The sequence below is a fragment of the Tympanuchus pallidicinctus genome, unplaced genomic scaffold (assembly GCF_026119805.1).
Source record: "Tympanuchus pallidicinctus isolate F22 unplaced genomic scaffold, pur_lepc_1.0 scaffold15, whole genome shotgun sequence".
NCBI lineage: Eukaryota > Metazoa > Chordata > Aves > Galliformes > Phasianidae > Tympanuchus > Tympanuchus pallidicinctus.
Genome location: NW_026294669.1, coordinates 25,233,351 through 25,256,880, shown reverse-complemented (window position 1 = coordinate 25,256,880; position 23,530 = coordinate 25,233,351). Strand labels below are relative to the sequence as shown.

The following is a 23,530-nucleotide window of genomic DNA, read 5'->3' as shown; positions in this document are numbered from 1 at the left end:
AATGAGTCAGACATCAACGTATGAAGTGTGGTGAATCTTAAGGCGAAGTATCCAATATAAACTAAATGCAAAGACTGATTAGAATGTTAATGAGATTCCTGTAGACAAGAGTCATAGTTACTCTGAGTTGGCCAAAACTAATTGTTCCAGGAGCTAGAGGATAGGATGACAGTCCAGATTGAGGTTTGGGAATTGCTAACATGGTGAGTTCATAAATTGGGTTTGTCAGTCGTTCTCTTTTAATCTTAGTTTTTGAAGTTTGAAAGTGTTTATGCAATGTAAAAGACTGAAAGGATGATCTTGTGGTGAAGATGGGGGATTTCTGAAAACTGTGGTTTCTAACTTTGCTATGAAGTAGGAATTCCCAAGCAACTGCACTAACTTCATTATTCATTCATTTTCACTCAAAAACTAACCAGGATGAATCTGAATAACTTCATTATTCAGATTCATCCTGGTTAGTTTTTGAGTTGGAATGGTGAAGGTGAAAAATTACTGGTTGTGGAGGTTGCATGTACGTGACACTTATACCATAACTGAAGTTGATGGGTATTGAAGCTGTATGTTTGGAGTTAGACCTCCATTTTCCCTGCAAAATAGGGATTATTCTACATCTTCAAAGCCCTTGCAAGTTTTTGTTCTCAGAATAGATGAGGTAAGTAAGGTTAGCTTGCAGGCTGTTCATATCAAACGTAAAACCTGTTGCAGGTGATGTTAAGGCTTTTCACTATGTGTTTGCATCCTTATGAAACATAGATAGCTTTGTTGACTTAGTGAAACTAGCTTGGTTTTATGTTGGTTGGTTTCTGTTTGACCTGAGACAGCTATGAACCTGAAGCTCTTAGAGGCATTAGTGAATTCCCTTCTTTGCAGTAGCTCTGCTGGTGCTCAGAAAAGGTGCCTGCCTTTTTCTCAATCTTCTGAGCTTGAAAATGGTTTTGAAGGTGTGCTGGTGCAGGCTTTCCCAACTTCTAAACTAATCTTGGTGATGCATCAGAAATAACAAGGTCAGCATCTGTGTAGGAAAGAACACCCACATGTTGCATTGGTTGCTACAGGTTCTTCAGAGCATTGTAGCAGCTTGTGGTACATCTGGTTGTTAATACCACCTTATCAATTTTCAGTCAAGTAGGAGGAGAACTAGAATATATTCCTGCACTGGGAGTAGGTCTGAAAACTTATAAATACATAGTTTTACTCCACATGTTCATATTTTACTTATCAGGAAGGCTCCTAGTCAGTGATAGCTTTTTACTCACAGCTCGAAATCTAGCAGACTTTAACACTGTTCTCTCTTGTAATTTTTCTATGTATATTCTTCCAGAAAATAGAAACAATGTATTTAAACACACAAAAATAATCTTGTAATCTTTTTGCCGCAGACTGAAAGTGCCTGGGCTGAAGAATATTTGGAAAAGAAGAGAAGCTCCCACAAGCGCTCAGCATCATGGGGCAGCACGGAACAACTCAAGGAGGTCAGGAGTGCAATTATTTGAGATACATTTGAATACGCTTGCTGCTGGCATGCACTGTTAACACGAATTTTCAGGAAGGTGTGACTATTGTACTGCTTTAGTGTATAATCCTTGGGCTTGATAGAAAGTGATATCTATTCTTGTGGTACTGATTTCTCGTAGAAATGTTGAACCATTAAAACATTTAAGCTGAAGAGAGGAAGAGTATTATTTTCAGATAATATTCTTTGTCAGAGGAAGAAATCCAGCAGTGGCATAACTGCTTTGTATATTTCAAGTGCTTTGATTAAATCTCCAGAGATATTTTCTGGGATTGAGTTGAAATGGTAAATAACACGTTAATTTTGTTAAGAACTTGAGTCTAATTTTGTGCTGCCAGTAATTATGAAAGTTGTGGTAGTAAAGAATCTTAGCTAGGTATTAGAATAAATTAATGAAACACCGTGTAGTGGAACATATCTGGTGAAATCTAATGTGATTTTTTTTCTTAATTAGATTGCAAAATTGCGTCAGCAGTTGCAGAGAAGCAAACACAGCAGCAGGCACCATCGGGATAAAGAAAGACACTCTCCTTTTCATGGTAACCATGCAGCCATTAACCATAGTCAGGTGAGTGCTCTGTATATGTTGGGTAGATACTGCTGTCTTAGCTTAAAGCAAACTTAGAAGTACCATGTGCTTTATGTATGTTGTAGCTATTGTTGAATTCTATTAAGTAGGTCCGTTTCCTCTGAATGCATGGAGCAGAAAGGGTCCCAGATCTTTTTGTTATCTGGCTAGGCTAGCTCTGGACTCAGTCTGTAAATTTCAGATAGTTAGATCTTTCCTTCAGGAACACTGTGTACTCTGCAGCCTCCAAAAAATAGACAGGTAAGCTTAATCTGAAACCAGGGATATATTTTTATTTTTTTAATTGAGAGTTGCAGTATCAATTATGAATTTGCATGTGGAATAAATACAGCGTGGAGCAAATTGGCAGTAAAATTTTATTGGCTGAAAGTTGTAGTTAATGCTGATGACGTTTTGTCTCAACTGTAGCACTTGTTAAATCCTGTAATGAACAGATTTAGAGAACTGGCCTGACGAGCGACTGTAAAACTTTTAAAATGTACTTTATTAAGTGTTTGTGCTCCTAATGGATGCATTCAGCCTTTCTAAGCTTGCTTTCTGCAGTTCATTATGCTTTGAGACTTACAGTAGTAATCATTTAAAAAATTGAGATGATTGCACCATACCACGTTTGGTATGCAGTTGTAGTTTTATGTTGAGGCTGTTGTTGAGATCACGTTCACAGGGAGGTAATGTTTGCAGCTGAGTGGGAAGGCGAGAGGTGGAAAGGAGGGGGAGGAAATGCCTGCCCTTATGCACACAAATCATTATTTGCAGTCTGTTTTGCTTGAGTAAACTTAAAGAAAAAAATCAATAGGAGAGTTTGATTAGTTTTTCCACACTGATATCTCAATGTTTATTTAAGATGCAACATTTTTTTTTTTTACAGTTACAAAAAGAACAAGTATTTCATAATTAATAATGCAAGTCAATGTGGAACTGTTAATACTGTAAATTTAGAAAATACTTCAGCTTTGAAGCTCCTGTTTGAACTTAATATTCCCAATGGCTACTAAAATGCAGTTAGCGTTGTTTGTTTTTGTTTTTAATAAATACAGTAATTTGTTGACTGCTTCCCTTCTGTCCTTCCATCCTTCCAGAAATAATTTTGGTCTAGGAAGGAAACTGTTGCAACATCTGTGTAAATACAGGTACTGACCGGTTCTAACGAAGGATGAAATGAGAAGGGAGAACTGCACGTACATTCTTGAGGATCCAGGTTCTTTTGTGATTAGGAATTGGGTACCTGAGAGAACTTGTGATGCTCCAGTACTGGAAATAAGAAAGAGGAACAGTGTTTTGAGTTTCTGGTGCTGTTCGCAATTCCTAGTTTGTATAAAAATCGATAATGCCTTATTTCTGAGATCTTAAATTATTTCTGCTGTATTTCATTTACTATACAGTCATGAATTTTCAAGACGTGAGTGCACCTTGAATTCGGTTTGTTATTAGGTCAAATTCTGTGCTACTAGGAAGTATTTTATTGAGGATTTTTTTTATATTTTTGACATAATTTAAATATTAGTTCTTCAAGCGCTTCAAATTTCCATACAAAAGCTTTTCTCCTCCTCTTTGATGTAGCAAACAGTTAGCCTGTAAATTAGAAAGGAGAACAGTTTGAATTTGAAACAAGCTGTCTTGTACAAATTCCTACATTTAGATCCAGTTTGCTTAAGTATGGATGCATTAGAACATGTTGCTAAACTTACGGATTACAGTGACTCAAGCCAGAACATTACAAAATGATGAAAGAAGATAAAGAAATGAGCCAGTTCCTAGTTAGGAATTTCTGAGGTAGTTCGTGACAATTGGTGAGAGGCTTCAAAGTGTGGATGCATACGTATGCATATGTTATATATGCTTATGTGTTATATGTGTGTCTGTAATGCAGAATACTGGGTGGTCACAATACTTGCTGTAGGTATTTTATCAAAATCTGTGGAATTTCTTTGGATACTTGTTTTGTACTTGTTAAGAGAACTGAAACATTTTAACTGAAACACAACAGTAACAAAATTAAAACCAGGAGACATTTGTGTAGGCATTTCACTGCAGTGTAGAACTAACATGTTATCTGACGGATTTCTCTTGGTAGAAAACTTCAGATTACTAAGCTATTTTCAGCTTAATGTAAATGCATTTTATGCTGTTTTAATATTGAAAATGAGCAGTGATTTTACTTTGAAAAAATACAAAAAAAAAAAGAAAATTTTGGTATCATAATGACAGTCTTCTTAACATTTTATCTTCTGCATGGAGAGGCTTTTCGCATTCTACCAAAACTTGAAGTATGTAAATAAAATATTTCAAAATGGGTAATTAGTTTTTGGCCTTGTGAAATAGGCTATAAAATACAAACTGAGACACTGCAGCTTTTCCAGCATTGTGTTGAAGAGCAAACCATTGTTTCCTTTGGTAAATTTTGTGCCAGTGTCATGAGCCACTTGCAAAGGGTTGAATTTACAGAAGGCTTCAGAAAGGGTGAGCTAAGGGTTGCATTAATGGCATTTAGAGGCACTTTATGAGTCAGAGTGAAAAATCTGTAACTGCAGGCTTGAAGGCTGAAATTTGTCAGCTTTCTGGTTCTTTTCTAGGGAATTACTAAACTAGAATTTCTGGCAGTGGGTCATTTCCTGTAGCTTTTGTGGCAAGGATTGCATAGGAGCACTTGAAGTTAGTTATTAGTTATTAGAATATTTAGATTCTACATTTCCAACTTGAAGGAGAATTGCAGTTGTTGAATCTTTAGGGTCATGTGAAGATTTCTGAGCTCAACTAATGGAATTCCTGATATGAATGAGAAACAGTACTAGAGGGAGGTCTCGTTGGTAGTCTGTTCAGAGATTGCGTGAACTCTGTGTCCTGTTGGAAATAACTATCCAAGTTAACACTAAAGGTAGTAGTTGTGGTCAGTCTATTTCGTCTCTTTTCCCTATTAACAATCATTTAAGTTTTCCCACAATTTCTTGAGTTTTAACAATGTCTTTAAGAAAACCGTACTGCTTTTATAGAATGAGCTTGTTAGCTATTTCTATCCCTCTACTCAGAATTGGGAAATAATCAGTGGCAAACAAGGATTTACTTCATTTTTTGTTGTTTTGTTATGTTGTTGTTTTTTTTCCCCAAAAACAATTGAATAGGTTTTGGTTTTTCTTGTGGTATGTAGTTGTTCTTTTTCCGTAATGCCAACAGTTTTTCATACTGCCTCTTTTTACAAGTGGTGTTTGCAGAACAGTTGCATCCTCCTCAGGTGATCTCAGTATGCTTCTGAGGATACTGGATTTTCAATTTATTACATGGTAGCAAATCTATTTTTTAAAAAAAAAAAAAAAGCCAAATCAGTGGAGTGGTCCTTTATTCTCAGTGTTAAGTAACACAGACACTGGAGATGCTAGATGGAAGAATAAATTGATTTGGTCTTTCAAAATAATTTGATTTTCTTGGTGTTCTTGGCTGAAGTTATGCTGTTACTTGATGATGTTAAGCCCCCTTCTCTCACATTTCTGGGAAGTGTGTTTCCTTATAGTCGTACCAATAGGTTGATCCTAACTGGCCATTAATACTGAGATCAGTTGCATCTAGTTTGCAGTGGATTTTCTTTTTGTTTCAGCTTTAGCATCTTACATAGGTAGAATGTTACATTCTTAAGTGGAACGTGATGCATTCAAACACAGAGTAGTTTGATGTTAATGTACAGAAGTATCAAAAACCATTGGATTTTATTTGAAGTTCTGAAAAATTGGAAGTTTAGATGATTTTTCTGAAACACATGTGAACAGTTTGGATTTGCCACCCGTATTTGGTATTTCCTGGGCTCATGCTGTCTCTATAGGTTTCAGAGCTCTTCTGCACCGAGACTCCTGGGCAGAATATTAATGAGAATATTGATAATTAGTGAGCGCTGTGTTGTTATCCTGTATTTGGCACCTTGTTTTGTGCATTCGAAAATCTGCTGATGAATAGTCAAAAACATTCTCTAGCTGTATGTCACAGGCTAGCTCTGTGCAGACACTTGTTGAAGGCAGTGTTTCTACAGTATAGGTTCCTGTTCTGAGGCTGGTTGTTCCAGTCCCATAACAATGCCTCCTTCTGCTTCCACCATTCAGGTTAGCAAGTCACCTTCATCATGTACAGAATATTATTTCTTTTGCAAGTAAGAAGTGGTGTATCAAGCTGTAATGAGGTATTTTTGGACAATTAGTGCTTTTTATGTTGAAATCTTCATGTAGTGCTGTGGCTTTAGGATTTTCTGTGGTAGGTGATTATGATTAAGTGATAAAGACATTCAGCTTTCTACTTGTTTACATCAGTTTCTCATAGGAGCATCCAAATGAAATAAATGGTTGCACAATCAGTGTTTATTAGTGTCTCAACTTGTGCTGATTTACCTGCATTCTGAATATATATTAACCTGTATTAGTTCACCTGACAGTTGATCCAAGACTTTGTTTGGAACACAATTAGTATGGTTGGGAATTTTTTGTACCCGTATCCCATGGTTTCTGTTTTCTCTTTGGGCAAGGCTTTTCAAAGTCTTTCCAAGTTTGACTACTCTAATGATGTAGAGATTTCATTGGCATCAACTGTGAGTCATGAGAATTTCCTGAGAATATAAGTTCTTGCAGTCCTTATGCAAGTTCCTTTTTATAGCTATCCTAGTGTTTAAAGCAAAGCCAATACAATTAGTAAACATTTCCCAGCTTAGGGATCTATCAGTGTGAGAATGTCTGCATTGTGGTACATATCTTCATTTAGAACTCTGTTGTTTGCACTCATTTTTCTGAAGTAGTCATTGTCTTCCTGCCATACAAATTTTACATGCTTTTTGTCATGTCACAGTGGTTTGGTGTGTGTTACTTAGAAGGAAGGGGAGGGAGAAGGCTTTGAAAACCAGATGAGAATCTGGTCAAGTGCTTTATCTTCATCATCGTTCAACCTGTTCTGAGTTACAGTTATACCAGAAAGTGTTCTTGGGGGATGAATCAAGACTTGTATAATCAGGAAGGTAGAGAATTCACTTGTACCATGAGTTACTGTGTTAAAGAGCTTGACAGTGGCATAGTTTTAGGTGTTCATATGCGACTTGTGCTGGAGCATGGTGGGAAGCCTTTGTGACTGCTGCAATGAGTACCTTAAAAACTGTGTGCGGTAATTATCTAAAAATAACAGATGATCCTTTCATTTGGAGCCAGAAAAGAACAAGACTCTGCCAGTGTTTCTTATATTTGGTGAGAAGTTGGGAAGGTTAAATGTAATTTCCAAAATACTTGTACTTCTACCGAACTTGTAGATCAGTCTTGCATATATTAAGAAAAAAAAAAAAGCTTACATTGTAATAAGTCTCTACTAGCATCATAAATCTCCTAAACTTTGTACTGAAACTTTGTACTGTAAAAGCCAACAGTACTTTCAAATATGTTGAATTGCACAGAACTCCATTTTGGTTGCTTTGTAATGTGTATGTTTACAACTGCTCATTCAATATCTTTGTTATTGAAATAATAACACATGCTGTATGTAACAGACTGAGATGGTGTTCCACACTTCTGCGTGTAAGGTAGATAAACCCAGTAAAGTTAATTCATGTTTAAAAACAAAATTATAGTAGTTTTTCATTAGCAGGCCACAGCACAGTATGCTCTGCTTGATCAATGTTTTGAGAAATCTAGGAATGTACTTTCTCTCTGAGGACTGCCTGATCTGAACTAAAGGGGAGACTTAAGTGGCTATTTCAGGTTTTCATTTCTTGGTCAGTGAAGTCTTGCATTTGAGAATAATTTTTCCTCCTGCATTTGTCATGGTACTGTATGTGACAGCACACTTTGATTAAAACACAATTTTAATGAAATTACAAATAATAGATCCAGAGGGGGAAGTGAAATTATGCTACAGCTCACATCAAAAGGGACGGAAATATCTTTTAAAGGTGTCAAAATTATTTACATGTCAATGTTCACTGCTTGATTTTCACTTGCAAAGCAATGTAGAGCTGAAGGCAGACCATATGAAAAGAAGTTCTGAGGCTAGACAGTTGAAAGCTTTTTCTGCTAGAAATGAGAACAAAAATTAGGATGTCTGTGTCTTCGTTTAAGTTACGCATTTTAACACCGCCGCTGTAGTTTTGTTTTAAGTCCTTGGGACAAGGGAGTAGATGTGTTCTATACAAAGGTTCACTTCCAAGTAGCAGTAATGTCTTCAGTAAATCTGTGTTACTCTGTCTTGCTGTTCAGGCTCCAATCCCGAAGAGTGCTCTTGTTCCTGTGATACCTATTACCAAATCAACAGGATCACGATTCCGAAACAGTGTAGAAGGACTAAATCAAGAAATTGAGATAATAATTAAGGAGACTGGAGACAAAGAAGAACAGCTTGTTGTATGTATCTGCCACCAAGATTGCTCTCTATCGTTATTGTTACTTTGAAGTTATTACCTTTATTTTGCACCATTTTGTAATTTTAAAATTGCCTGGGTTTTTGCTTTACTAATAAATATATTTGAAAAGTCTCATGAAAAGCAAAAAGAAGAATTCAAGCTTGAGTCTGAACATTTTTCTTTTGTGATGGCTGTCATGTAGTTGTTTCCAGTAAAATAAGAAACTTCAACTAATGAGATAACAGATAAGAGGCCTGTTTTTAGAGCTTCTGTAGTAACTTTCTCTTCCCTTTGCCAGCACTAAAGGAGTGTCTCCATCCCAGCTGAAGCAACTTAGTAATTTTTGATTTTATTTTTAGGTTCTGTTGTTTTGTTTTTTTTTATAGGTAAAGTTAATAATAAAATAAAGTACCAGAAATAAGTGCTATGAATGCAATTAAGGGACTAGAACAGTATTTTGTATGGAGAGATTGAGACTGTTAAGCCTATAGAAAATCTGGAAACTGTATAAATGTATATAAATATCAAATGAGGAAGAGGGAGCAAAACTCTTCTCAGTAGTTCCCACTAACGGGACAAGAGGCAGTGGGCACAAATTAAAATACATGAAATTTAATTTGAACACAAGAAGATAATAGTTTTTCTTTAGCATGATGGTGCTCAAAACTGGAACAGGTTGCCCAATACAGGTTGTGGAGTTAATGTCTGTGGAGACACTCAAAATGTGACTGGACACAATCCTGAGCAGCCTGGTCTGGCTGACTCTGCTTGAACAGGACATGTGGCCCAGGTAGTTTCAAGAAGTCCCATCCAGCCTCAAGATTTCTTTGATTCTGTGAAGTCTTGAAAATTATTGTGCTTAGTTTCAAAACCCGACTTGTTTTGTCCTTTCATTTTCAGTTTAATTAAACAGGAAAAAAAAAAAAAACTTTTAACACTGTGGATTTAACAAAATAGCTAACCAGATAAGAGCAGCCACTTAATGCCCTTTATTTTTAACAGCCTCAAGATATTCCAGATGGGCACCGTGCACCTCCTCCATTGATTCAGCGTAGCAGTAGTACTCGCAGCATCGATACCCAAACACCTGGTGGAGCAGAGAAGGGTAGTAACAACAGCAGCCGTTCTCAGTCAGTGTCTCCAACCTCATTTCTTACCATCTGTAATGAGAGCAGTGAGGAAAGTCCTTGTTCAGCAGAAGATCTTGTTGATTCCAGAGATAAAGGTACTGTGTAACTTTAAACGTTCAACAGTGCTAAACTTTAACTCACCTCCACGTAGGTGAGTGCATTGTAACAATTTCCCGCAAGCATGGAGAAGTGGTAGGACTTGTTCTTTGTAAATGATCTAATTGTTCCAGGTTGCTTTAAAAACCATGCACGCATCTGGTCTTCCATAATTGATTCTGGATGAGCACTATGTTTCCCAAAAAAGTTTTTCTTCATATAAATATTCTTCAAGTACTTTAAGTAAACTAGGGATGCAAGAATGTACAGTGAGTGGAACAGCAAAATAGATTAGTCCTGGTGGTTCTGTCAGATTGTTTTGATGATCCAGGACAAAATGAGCACTATCCAAGTTTTCATACATGGGTCTCTAGAAGTTTGATTTTTAGTAGAAGCCTTCTGAGATAGAACAACAGAAATATATTCTGTTTCTGTTTGTTTTTTTCTCTTTGTTTTTTAAGGGATGTGACTGTTCAATGCTTTTGGCTGGACATTGACAGTACAGGGCCATAGACTGAGGTCAGCAGTTACAAACTGAAAATGTCCAGGAATAAACAATTTGAGTTATCTGCATATGATGTAAGGAAATGAGAAGGAGGAAAGGGACTGACACAAGAAAGCTTATTTGTAAATGAAGATTTGGAAACGGATGATAATTTTTCTTAATTTTATAGCATTGATAACAAAATTATTCTATTCAATTTAAGGGATGTTTTTGGATAGTGATTATAGCTTGTTTAGTGATTTTTATAGTGTAATGTATCTAAATAAACAGAATGCTCTGTTCCTGCAGAGAATGGGAATAATTCCCCCTTGCCAAAATATGCTACCTCACCAAAACCCAACAACAGCTACATGTTCAAACGGGAACCACCAGAGGGCTGTGAGAAGGTGAAAGTCTTTGAGGAAAGCTTGTAAGTTGATCTATACTACATAATAAATAACAGTTAATGTTTAGAGTTACTCATTTGTTTATTGATTTTAATATCAGGTGATAATTATTAACCCATTTACTAAAACTGTGCTAATAACTTGGTCTCTGTTTTGTGCGACTGTGTACTGGTATATACATGAGTATTACATTACCAAGGCTGTGTGTTAAGATCAGAATTTTGGCATGTGGTCTGGGAGGGGGGGTGGTGGAGGGACTTGTTCAAAGATAACTTTACAAGCTGGTAGCTTAGGACTCTGCTGCATTGACTTGTCCATTCTTAATTTTCACAGTTTCTCTGAAAAAATTACTAGATGCTAGCTCCTTGGAAACTTAAGGGTGAGCTTTATTCCAACCATCTTTTTATGGCAAAACCAGCATAGCTTGAGAAGATTATTACTTGGCAATCAGTGGGGGAAAAACTCAAATAATCATTCACGAAGAGAATTACGTAGAAGCTGTTAATGCAGATGTAACATAACCTGTTGACTAGGTTATGTACAGGTTGTTAGTAGTGGATCAGTGGCAACTTACTGAACCTAAGGAAATTGTTGCAGAAAGAAATGTCTATTTTTACACTCAACTATCTGAAGACCAAGGATGTCTTAGTTGAGGCAAGTCCTCACAGTTTCCTTCATGGTGAAAATCAGGTTGAGGTAGACCTAGATTATGGGATCTCCTCTTGAAATCTCAATGCTACTCCCCAGGAAGATACTTCCACCTTAACGTAAACCCTTGTCATTCCAACTGGGCCTCAGGCTGTGCCTGTGTATGCATTAGAAATGGGCCTTCATCCTTAGACTATTAGTATTCCATGCTAGATTCTTGGCAGGGTAGTGCCATCTCTCCTCCTGCATCTTACCCTTCTCCACCAAATTTATGAAGTTGATCAGGTGCTGTGCTACTGTGATGTTGTTTCCACAGTCTCTCTGCCTTTACCAAGACTATCCTTTACATAATGGTGCCTGACCTCTGCCTCTGCAGTTCTACTCTGAGCTCGGTTCAGACACTGGCAGGGAATTTGTTACTTGCATTGCTGTAGGGTTCAGATTAGAACCTGTTTCTTCTTTATAAAAAGAAGACCATGAACTGTGCTCCAGTAACTGGCTCTGGACTTGTTTGCACATCAATGCTTGCCTTGCATTTGAATCTCCTTTCAGCATTGCCAGATCCATACCCAAGCAAGCCTGGGAGGTCAAATTGCTGTTCATTCTTGCTGATTGGACAGACAGAATGTGTTTCCTCTCAGACTGACTTTTATTCACATCATAAAGAAAATCTGTAAACAAAATGTGAAGGTTGATTCCTCATATTCTTTTTTTTAACTGATTTGGTTACTGGCTTTTGTTGTATTTTTTTCCCTACAGTTTCCAACTCTTTTCTTTAAAAAACAAATAACAAAAAACAAAAGCAAACAAACAAACAAAAAAAGAACTTGCCAGGGAAGGAATAAGTATGCTTAAAATCCTACTTGTTTGTAAATAACTGAGAAGCTACAGGCCATTAACCATTCATGAGTATAATTATAATCCTAATGTCAAATTTCCAATTATATTTGTGTTAAAACCTAAGTGGATGCTTCATAAGATTTTGAACCTTCAGGTTTCGTGCTGAAGCTACTCAGCACTTGAAAGTACTGTGCATTTTGGAAACTAAACTGTACGGTTTATAAATCCATTCCAGAAAGGAGTAGCCTTTTCTTTGGCAAGGTTTCTTTCTTTGTTTTGTGAGGCACCAACATATAACTTAGCTCTTCTGTCCCCAGTCTTTCTTTCCCCCAGTTTGTTATTAAGACTAATCAGATTATGCCCAGCGTTGTCTTTTGCAGGGAGTGGCATCAGAGCTGGACTGAGCCCCTACAATTTTTCCTAAAATTTTCTTCTATGCTGGTTTGTCACTGGATTTTTTAAAATTAATATTTGTTGAATTGATGATGGTTGATAGTAAATAGCTGAATCAATGCATGTTGGAGTTTGAACGTTTCTGTTTAATGTGGATTGGACAACATTGGCTAGCTGAAATATTTCATATTTAAACCTTATCTTGCCTCTGGTGATACATATCTGCAGTACACATACCTGCCATTGACAGAATTTGGTTGTTCAATGTTGTTTTAAAACAATTTTGTGCGTTTTATTTCTAGGCCAAAGCCATTGCATGAAATTCCAGCCTTCTACTGCCCTGACAAAAACAAAGTGAATTTCATACCTAAAAGTGGCTCTGCTTTCTGCCTTGTCAGCATCCTCAAGCCACTTCTTCCCACACAGGATCTTACGTTGAAGGGCACTACACACAGCCTGACTGTCTCATCTGGCATGACACCCAGTTTGTTACAGCCCATCTCTATGGCTTCCTTGTCTGCGAACACAGATCAAGACAGGATCTCTCGTGGAACAAGTACAGTAATACCACAGACCTCTATACTCCAGCAAACAGGACGTATTGAGGAAGCTGAAGGATAGATGTCTTGGCATTTTTCTGGGCAACTACTGGGGAAAAAAATTGCAACCAGTTGACTGGATCTTTCTGATTGCGCTATTTGCATTGTTTTAACAACTTATGGCACTGTTATAATTGAACTGTTTGTATAATGACAGTTTGGTACATTGAGAAATTCAGGATGATGCAGCAGCTGATACTCTGTTGCACATCCTACTTATGAAGACTTCAGTTCTGTTTACCACCTGCTTTTTTTTTTTTTTAAATACTGATGAAAGCTAAGACTGTTGTAATCCTCTGCCATTTACAGGACCAATTGATGTGATACTGTGTGCCCTTCGACTGTTTCCCACTAAAAGAAAAATATTGAGACCAATCAGCTGACCCCATTTTACCATGCAACCTGCAGAGGGGATGGGCAATCAAGTGGTTTTGCAAAATGTCTTTTGTATGAAAACATGAATTTTATAACAAAGACTTGCCTTTTCTGATGTGTAGTGGGTAGTGTTTAAAAGACGTATTTCTGGTGACAATTCCCCCCTATGTTCCACCATCTCTTTTTTTTGTTTGTTTTATTTTACAGTAGAGAAGATAAGATTCATTTTAATTCACTGTTTTACAGCTGCTGGGACCAAAGGATTGCTGAAGTATTTAAGCAATCTCAAATTATGTGACCTTCCTGAACAGCCTCAGCCCTAAGTAAGACAAGTTAATGTGTTTGAAAACTTTAAAACAGTAGAGTATCCAGAAAGCAGTGTTAATGCGTAGTGTATTTTTTAAATTGATACTGTAAGTTTGTACTTCCCGTAAGTCGCATTCTTAAAACTCCTTCCTTCACCTGGCTGCTGTCAGTGATGGTTTATTGGCTGGAGAATTGTATTTTAAGGCACTTGTCCCAGCAGTGTTCCACTTGTGCATGGAATTTTTGTACAGGAGTGGGGAAAAAACATGTTATGTTCTGGTTCCCTGTTATTCCAGAAAATGTGCCGCTTACCTCTTACAGGTTTGCTTGGTTACTTGCAGAGTTAGTTGCCATGAATTGTTGATCACTCTTGACAAAAATCTGCTCTGTTGTGACTCTTCACTGTATTATAGACCCTGGCTATGTGATACTGAAATACCTGTGCATGATTTCCTCTCTTTTTGTCATAGTGGTGTTTTCTGCGTATGTTGAATGTGTTGGCTTGTCAGCCATGGTATTTGTTACACAGCAGTTTACTGCAGCAGACATGTTCTCCCTTTTTGACTAGCAACTTAGGCTGGTGTGTAAAACAGGATTTTTTGACGCTTATTCTGTCCTCATCTGCAGCAGTTTATGGTTCCTTTGAAGTTGTAAGGGAAGGGGCTATTTCAAATGAAAGCTATTCAGAGACTTCAGTGAGGTTTCTCTTGTGTTCCAAGGGTTCATTTTATGTATTTGAGTAAATACAATATAGATAAGTGCAAAAAAACCTGCAGTGACTTGAATGCCAATGTCATATCATCCTATAAAATGTTTGCCTTCTAGCCTCTTTTACAGAGGTAAATTCAGTCATTTCAAATTAATATAATTGTGGATATTTTGTGGGTCTGAATATTGGTCTGTTAAGCATGAGTCATTCCTACTGACTTGCAGATGCATTGCTTCCCTGGCTGAGTTGCAGTCTCAGATCCCTCCCTAATTACATCTATCTAAAGATTGTACTGTAAATATACCAGCTTTGCTCAGTGTTTAATATGCTGAATTTGGTTGCAGACATTTCACTAGGAGAAAAAAATAATCTTCGTACTTTTGCAGATAATAGTCACAGTTCTGATGCACACATACTGTTCCTCTAAATCCAGAGTAAATAACTGTCTGATAGCAATAAACTTCACTGAGCAGGTAAGTGTAAATCACAGTGGCCTACACAAGTCCTGCATTTAGAGTGTATGTTAAGCCCCCTCTTTAAAACATAATGTAGAACTTCAGCAAATTAAAAATGTTCCAGGAAGTCTGAAAATACTTCATCTGTTAAATTAGCGAATGAATATAATCTAATATACCGTTTTTCTTCTCATCAAAATAGATAGCATCATACAGACGGGACTAAAAAGCTCTGGTTTTGAGTGGCAGCTCTGATTTACACTGAAAAAGTTGTTGGAGAGGAGAAGACTTTGTGCACTAAATTTCTGTGCTATGATCAGTTAATGAGGCTTTGTGGTATTAATCTTTTTCTTCTGAAGGAGTTCCAGTGAAATTTGAAGACTAGTATGTACTGCTTTAGACAGGTTGTTTAAAGCTGGTGTGGCTGGATTCATGAGAGATGGGATCATTCAGGTGAAGGAAGTTGTTGTAAATCTACTTTTTTCTGTAGCAGTAGCATGTAAAGAGTTTCTCCATCAGTGCCAAAATGCATAGTGCTTTTTCAGGAGATCTTAACTAAATAGTTAAGAACTGAAGGGCTAAAGTTAACAAATAGCCTTTGTTATGGCCTTGAGACTTAACTGATTTAACCAAAACTGCATTCTGATGTTTGTTTTAATCAGAGTGATCTCTCAAACAGTAGCAAGCTTTCTTAACCTGGAACTTTTTTTTTCCTCTTGCTGTAGTACTCAAGCATCTCTTCAGTAGCTCACATTGTATATTATTGGACAATGTACTGCATGTATTACCGAGCCCATCTGTTAAAAATGCAAATAGAAGTATATGAGGGATTTGTTTTTATCAAAACAAATTGGATTCAGGATGACTTTTTTTTTTTAATGTACAGGACTGTTCATTGCTGTGGCAGCTCTACTTTCATGTGAATCCACACTAAGGACTCAGAATTAAGAAAATATAACAGCTCTTGTACCAAGACCAGCTTTTACAAGTATGCATATAAAACTTAGCCTTAAACTTCGTATGTGCTGTCTTGTGCCATTGCAGAGCTGCAAGGTAAAGTATTTAAATCAGATTAAAGGTAGGTTTGAGGGTGTATATAACTTAAAAGAAAAAAACAAACAAACAACTCATTTGTATATAGAGTTGAGATACTCAGTTTTATGAGGGGTTAACATATGGCTCAATCACAGTTATACTGAAAGGTTTCTAGTTCTTTTGGCATTCTTCAAATCCTAACTATGCATAGACCCAGTCAGTTCCTTGATTACCTACTTTGTAGCTTAAATATGTAAAAGGTCTATTTTTACATACAACTTGACACACTTGATACTGTTTTCCTGATATTTTACACTTCTAGCCCAACTTTGAAGGCTGATAGCGGTGTTCAGTGACACTGACAGTTGATCTTTTGAGATATTCTAACTAATGTTCCTCCAGTTGTAAATTTCACATAACTCACAAGGAGGTTGTTGTTGTTTTAATGAAGGTCTATGCTGGCAGCTATGACTGGACTCTTTACTTTAAAAATCTGAGGCACGAGGAAGAGGACTTCTCATTAAACTGTAACGTGATTTAGCTATTCACTCTTTTCTTGGTGCTGTAATCATGTAGCAACAAATTTAAGTACATGGAAAAGTAAGAAAATAATAATAAAAAATATTGAGTACATAGAGCTTAGGAGGAAATTCTTGCTTGCATGCACATATCTTGAGAGAAAAAAGGGAGTGCAAATTAAATACACCGTACTGTGGAAGTGTTTGATGCATTTGCTGTTGCATTATGTAAATCAGCTCTTAAAAAGTATGTTTACTCTCAGGGCTTTCTTTTGTTTGTTCTAAGATGCAGTTTACTGAAATTGAAAGCTTATGATTTTCTAAGATCACTGAAGTCTGAGCCTTTTGGGAAGAAAAATGCTTCTAAAAATAGCTACTTGCATCATTTTATTGCTGTAATAGCTGGAAATGTTTTCAGTATTAACATAAACCTACTGGGAAATATCTTTGAAGATTCATTGTCCTACCATATAAAAAGCTTGCTGCTTCTGATCTTGATACTCAGAATTACTGTTGCTACGACTTGAAACAAGGAACATGCAACTTTCTGAATAGCGCGGGGGGTGGAAATGCAAAGAAGTCAAATCCATTAACCTTTCTTCTGCCTCAGGCCTAACTTCTTTTTGCTTATGGAGTTTACTGCCATACCAATTAATTCTATTAATTTGTTGCTGAAACGTGAGCTATCTCTCTTGCCCATCTGTCTTTACAGTAACTCACTGCTAGTGAAATCTGTTTTCTTGTGGGATATCTGACAGCTTCTCCACGAAACTGAAAGGGGAGTGAGGAGAACACATAGACACCAGTAACTTGTAGTTACCAAGATCGTTGCTGCTGAGTGACTTCTGAGATATTTTAATTTCCATTGTCTCATTGTGTACGCACACGCAGTCTGCGTAGGCCTGCTTCTGTAAACTGTAGGATTTGGTATTTTAGACAATCTTTTTTTATGGATAGTTTTTCAAAACTTTACTCATACAGAACTGATACATAATTTTAATAGAAAAATATCTTCAAAGCAAAGCTTGTTTGTCATTCTTGTTCTCATGAAATTAATATACCATTAATATAACCTGCAAAAAAAAGATCCTTGCTATACAAGCACACAGACACTTGAGAATGTCAGGACTGTGCTTTTTTTCCATGTGGTTTTGTAGTATAAGTGCACTTCATCAAATGTCAGAGCCTAATGATGTTGTGATGACTTAGTCTCAAGCAAGTTGATGCATTAAAAGAAAAAGTTTAGCTCTTAGAAAGATAATAGAAAGCTCATTTTCCCTTAAACTATGGAATGGGAAGCACTGTGGAAAATTGATTTCTTTATGTTTGAAGAGTTCATATGAAATTGTTTTCCTTTATCTGGATATTTAGGAAAACAAAATGACCATTCACTGCAAGATGTATCTGTATATTTTCTTGAATTTGAGTGTTCAACAATGCTGGGAGTCAGTCTTGCTATTGAACGTTTATTTATGCAAGGAATGATCTAGATGCATTGTTTTGATTCTGTTGTGTTACTTGTTAAGTTGGGAAAGAATGCTAACTATTCAGGAGTGTTTGGTGAAAATCCAGTCCTGTATATCAGCTGGACTGCAACATTCTTTCTGAGTGCTCCAGCTGGAAATGGTGTCCTCTTAATTTTTTCTTGATTCATTGCATGTCATCAGTAAGTACTTAGGTATGGTCTTGGCTTATTAGTTCCTCACTGGGATTTGTATTTGACTATGGAGACTTTCGTAGTGTTGACAGGTGTATCTGAATTGCAGAAGAGGACTTGACCTGAAAACACTAGAAGTTTCTTACACAGATTTATTCTGATAGAACTCTTTGGATAAATCTAGTAAGCTGAAAAGCAGAAACCAAACAACACTCTTTGGACTCAGTCACCCTCATTTTCATTAGATTAATAGTCAAAGAATACTGCTTGGCTTTATTCTTTCATTTACTGAAATGTGCAATTTTTGAGAGTAACAGTTAAAGGCTGTGCAGAACTGCCATTAGATTGGTCTCTATATGAAATTGGCTGATGTGTTTTCCTCTGTTACACTGTGATTAATTTGTGGAGGTCTTCTTGTGTGTGTTGTACAGATCAGTTACTTGTTGCATGTAAGGCTATTTTTGTAAGCAAGAGGAATTCCGGGGATGATATGCATAAAGGGCCTATTCTGAAGTGATGTACACTGGTGTAAAACTGGAGCAGCTCTACTCATTTCTATGGAATTCTTGATTTTCGCTAGTCTTTGCTATGTGTAGTTATGCCAGTACTATTTTGCACAATGTTGTTTTAAATCTTGAGTACTGAATTGTGAACTGTTTCCACTAGAAACAGTAAAAATTTTTACAAACTGCAATAGTGGAATGTTTTTGGGATTTTTATTTTATTTTTTGCCTAAAATAAAAAGTCATCACTTCCATCATGGGCTAATTTTGTATTTGTTTTTAGTAGTGAAGTTTTATGTGCTTTGACAACTTGAAGATTTGTGTCAGAATTTACTGTGTAGTAGCTCTTAAATAAAATATGCACTTTCAGTCTTCAAATTCTTTTCACACCATGTATTGCATACAGGTAAACTACAAGACATGTTAAGAAGAGATGAAGATAATCTATGAAAGCGAAGGAGTAACTGCATAGTGAGAAGTGACAATCCTTCAATTCACTGTTTTCACTGTAAGAAGTTATGTTCTTCAGTTAAAAAGCTGTTCATATTGTTTATTTACATAGTGAGATAGAATCAGGCAGAATACCTGCTGGAAGGGTTTCCTCAGGTATCTCAGTTTTTCTTTAGAATTAGGTTTGAATGTACAACAAATTAGTATAGAAGTTATAAACTAAGGCTGCTTGTGTTTTTTTCCTGTTCCCTTGTTGTCATTTTACTTTATGTTGAATCTTCTCTCAATTTTTGGCAAGTTACTGCTCTCTTAACATATTCCTTCTATTTAGGGTATTTACGGAAGCACTGCTGAGCAATCATACATGAATGGAGTCCAGTGCTGTGCAAGGTAAACTTAATTACAGATTATAGTGGAGGAAATAATTCAGGTGATATTCTCTCACACTTGAAATAGGATGGATTCATTGCCACCATGTGTACCCTTTTCCCAATATTTACTTGTTCCAAATAAACCTTATTTGCTGCCTCCTGCATTTTCCATTTACGGAACCCTGTTTCCTGTACTTGTGTTTAAGGGAGTCCTTGAATGATGGCCTGTGGCTGGTGCTTGTGCTGCAGGAACGTGTCTGTAATGAATAATGCTTTCATGCTGTGGTAACATTAGTTTTAGGAAGGAAAAAGAAATCATTATCAGTGTGAAAACTAATTACTGCAAGGAAAGCAGAATACTTCGTTAATCCCTACACTTCTGAGTTGGGGTACATATGTGGTCTGATTAAGCTGTTCATTGAGAAATTTTGTTACACCATACATTGTGGATGTTTTTGCTGATGCTGTATGTGTAGCTGATCAATATGAGCACATTTAACCATTGATTGATATGGCAATTAGAGAGGTATCCTCCTACCAGGAGCTTTTACTCACTTCTGTGAATACGCATGTAGGGGAACAAGTCAGGGCTTGAAGTGGTGATGGAGCACCTGGTGCAGGGCTGTGTCTGCCCAGGGAGCACAGCAGATTGTTTGCATCTGTGCTTCCCAGCTGACCAGGAGTGGTGGATGCAGGTGGAGCCCCCTGGGCTCATAAAAGGGCCAGCCTCTGAAGGGAGAGCTCTCTTGGACCCGGATTGCTTTTGAGGAGGAGCGCTGCACAGCCAGGAGCCCCTTCACCAGTTGGGTGAGTGCCGTTATTCTTTCTGTATGAGACTTGCTCTCTATAACTACCTGAAGGGAGATTTTATTGAGCTGGGGGTCTCCCTCTTCTCTAGTGTAGCTAGCAATAGGGCTCAAGTTGTGCTGGGGGAAATTCAGGCTGGATGTTAAGAAACACTACTTTTTTTGAATGAGTGGTCAGGCACTGGAATGGGCTGCACAGGGAGGTGGTGCAGTCACTGACCCTGGAGGTGTTAAAGGAAAGTTTAGATGTTCTGTTGAGGGACATGGTTTAGAGAGAACTATTGGTAATGGTTGGCCTGGATCTTGTAGGTCTCTTCCAACCTTGGTGGTTCCGTGATTCTATGACAACTGCCTACCTACAAATACTTTGTCTAGTATCACTGGGAATCTTTCAGAAGCAGTTTGGCTTCTTTGTGAGCAGAACAAGGAAGCATGCCAGAATTTGTCTAATTGAATGTGTGTTAGGCAGAAAAGAATCTTTACTCTTTGTGCTTTTGGAAAACTAGCAAAAAGACTAACACCTTATCTACTCAGATCTTCTGCATGGCTTATTCAAAATCCTGCATTAAAATATTGCTCCTATATACAGCATTTACAGAACTACTACTCAGCTGCAAGACACGTTCAGAGTTAAATGCTGTATAGAGTTGATGAATAGTTTGGTTTGTAGTTTGCAGGTAAAATTATCCATAACTGACAGAGTAAATGCAGCTAATATCAACTGGGAAACTATAAACTAATCTAAGTCGTCACAATTAAGTTATTTCTCTGGAGATTAAGTTTTTGTTTCAGTTCTCTGTTTAAATAGAACAGTTTAAAAAAGAAGTTTGGTCCATTTGCAACTTTTCCCAAATTGTTCATTTTAATCTTCTTTTTAGAAGTTGCTAGCAGCAGCTTCTGCAGGACATGTGGAACAATTGCCTTTTTCCACCTTGAAAATGGACTTACTGTTTTTTTTATGCAAGTTGAACTTTTGTGTCTTCACAAAAGTTGCATTTCTGGTTTTTTGGCATTGTTTGCTGAAGTTCAACACTTTTTTTAAATAAAACTGCAAGGTATGTCTAGAGAATAGGATAGGTGGAAGCATTCTTCTACAGGTGTGTAAAAGCTGCCAAATTCCAAAAAACAATATCCATCCACAACTTAAGCCAAATTAGTTCAGAGCAATAGGTAATTTAGTTCAGAACTGACAAAATGGGTTTTCAAGAAAATGGTAGATGAGGCACTGAGAGACGCTTAGTGGGCAAGGTGGTGATGGGCTGATAGCTGGACTAGATTACCTTAGTGGTCGCTTCCAACTGTTACGAGTCTATAATCTTAAACTGAGACTTCTGTACAGCAAATATGTACTGCTAATCACAGATCACAGTTTGCCAATTGTGTTTTCAGTTGCATTGTTTGTTTAAAGCAGTATTGCCTGCCTTCTTATTTGCTTTGTACGCAGCCTTTAAAACCCGTGGCTTTGGGGTCAGAACTAACAGAATCTGAAATAAGAGCAGCTGGTCTGCATAAGCTAAGCTAAAATGTTCAGGCTGTGTCCTATGGTGTAATTCTCCATGGCCCTAAAGTTTACTTGAACGTTCAGGGGATTGGTGCTGTTATTCCAGCTGCAAGAAGTTAATTACAAGTCTTGGCAGAATTTGGCCGGTCGTTGTGTCAACGTAATCTTGAGCAAAACAAATTCACTAATGGGCTGCACCTGATCCAGCTTGGGTTTTTTTTTTTTTTTCCACTGGCAAAATCAAAATTTTAACCACAGTGTTCTGTAGTTGTTTGTTTTTTTTGTTGTTGTTGTTGTTTTAGTGTACTGGATCAAGTTTTTACAGTTTGTACAGTTTTTAACTGTAGTAGGAGTACAGAACCTGTACTCAGTCTTGCATTTATTGCCCAGAAAAAGTGCTGTGAAATTGCAGATAGCTAGCAAAATAATTATGAAGATTTTGAAGTGCACTGAAGGGTGGAAAGTCATGGCTGCTTTAGTGTTATGAAGTGACACTGTCATCGTATCTGCTGTTATGGCCTGAATGCAGTTTAGCTGTTCCAGAGGTGTGAGTCTGAAGTATACAATTTCCTTGAACAGGAAACAAAAAAGAATCCATTATTTGCTGTAGGGGATTTTCTTGGACTTCAAGCTTTTGAACAGTCTCTAAATGCTAGAGACTGAATAGCTCTTAAAGTTTGTAGTAGTATCTTTAATGCTGTTCTCCTTGAAGTTTAACCACTTGGAAGATCATGTCACGTGACAATGTATGTTTGGAATAGGATTTCAATCACTATCTGTTATGGTAAAATGAAATCAGATTGTTTTGAGGGACCGTTGTAACAAAATAGCATAAAAATTTCCCCATTGGATAACTGAAAACATTAAGCAGTTTTAAATATTCAGTTATAGCTGGCTTTGAAAGGATGTCCAGATCTGCAAGAAGATTGAGCTGTACTGATACAGCTTCAATAGTATTCTGAACAGCTACAGAAAGAAAGATGAGATGCTTATTTTTATCTAATAAGACACTTTAGAATACATTATTCAAGTTGACCTCAGGATATTTCTGTAGGCAAATAAATAATTGATGTATTTTCCTGTCTCTCAACAAGCTAGAAATACTGGCCTGACTTGGATTGGTGAATGCAATGAAGTGGGAGAAAAAAGTTCCTTCACAAATGGAATACAATGTAAAGTATGTTCTGGATCTTCTATAGTTAAGAACCTGTGGAAATAGAAGCTCTGGCAGTGCTTACAAGGAGAAGAAAAAAAAAAAAAAAAAAGTAGAATGCAATCTGCGTAAACATTTTCTCTGTCCCTCAGTCAGATGCAAAGATATCTGTGAGAGACGTGCTTGGCTAGCACAGCTGCATTCTGTGTAGAGGGGCGTTGTATGCACTGTGCTGTTGCCTAGTCTGGCTGGTCAAACCTAAGTGTTCTCTCAGCTCAGTATGAAGTTAGCTGTGGCAATTAGCTTTGAATAGACATTTGTGAATGCCTATCAGTGGAGAACAAACTGTCCTTAAGCTATCCAAATTCTGTTAGAGCAACAAGTCTTTGTGTGTGTTATGTAGCGCTATGTGAAACCTATAGAAACTTCTACTGCAGCTTGCTTATGTGTATGTATGCACATATATCTGAAGAACGTGTGGGCTTACTAATGGTAGTGAAACCCTGCTATTGTATACAGATATAGGCTATACATGAGACTTAAGGACATGTCAAAGAAGTTCTAAGTATCACTAATGAAGTCAAACTGTGATGTGAATCTTAAGAACTTCCTCTTTGTGCTGCAGTCTGTTAATGTT

The 23,530-nt window shown here is 37.1% G+C and overlaps 1 protein-coding gene across 1 annotated transcript in view; it reads left to right on the top strand.

Annotated features, from left to right (window-relative positions):
- FAM117B (family with sequence similarity 117 member B) overlaps window positions 1–18,866 on the top strand; it is a 29,253-nt gene extending 10,387 nt beyond the window's left edge. The window contains exons 3-8 of the mRNA XM_052675699.1: window positions 1,383–1,475; window positions 1,971–2,084; window positions 8,315–8,458; window positions 9,460–9,682; window positions 10,477–10,597; window positions 12,758–18,866. Of these exons, the coding sequence (XP_052531659.1) occupies window positions 1,383–1,475; window positions 1,971–2,084; window positions 8,315–8,458; window positions 9,460–9,682; window positions 10,477–10,597; window positions 12,758–13,076 (1,014 nt within the window). The 3' untranslated portion in view covers window positions 13,077–18,866. The remainder of the gene's footprint in view (window positions 1–1,382; window positions 1,476–1,970; window positions 2,085–8,314; window positions 8,459–9,459; window positions 9,683–10,476; window positions 10,598–12,757) is intronic.
- The last annotated feature ends 4,664 nt before the right edge of the window (window positions 18,867–23,530 follow it).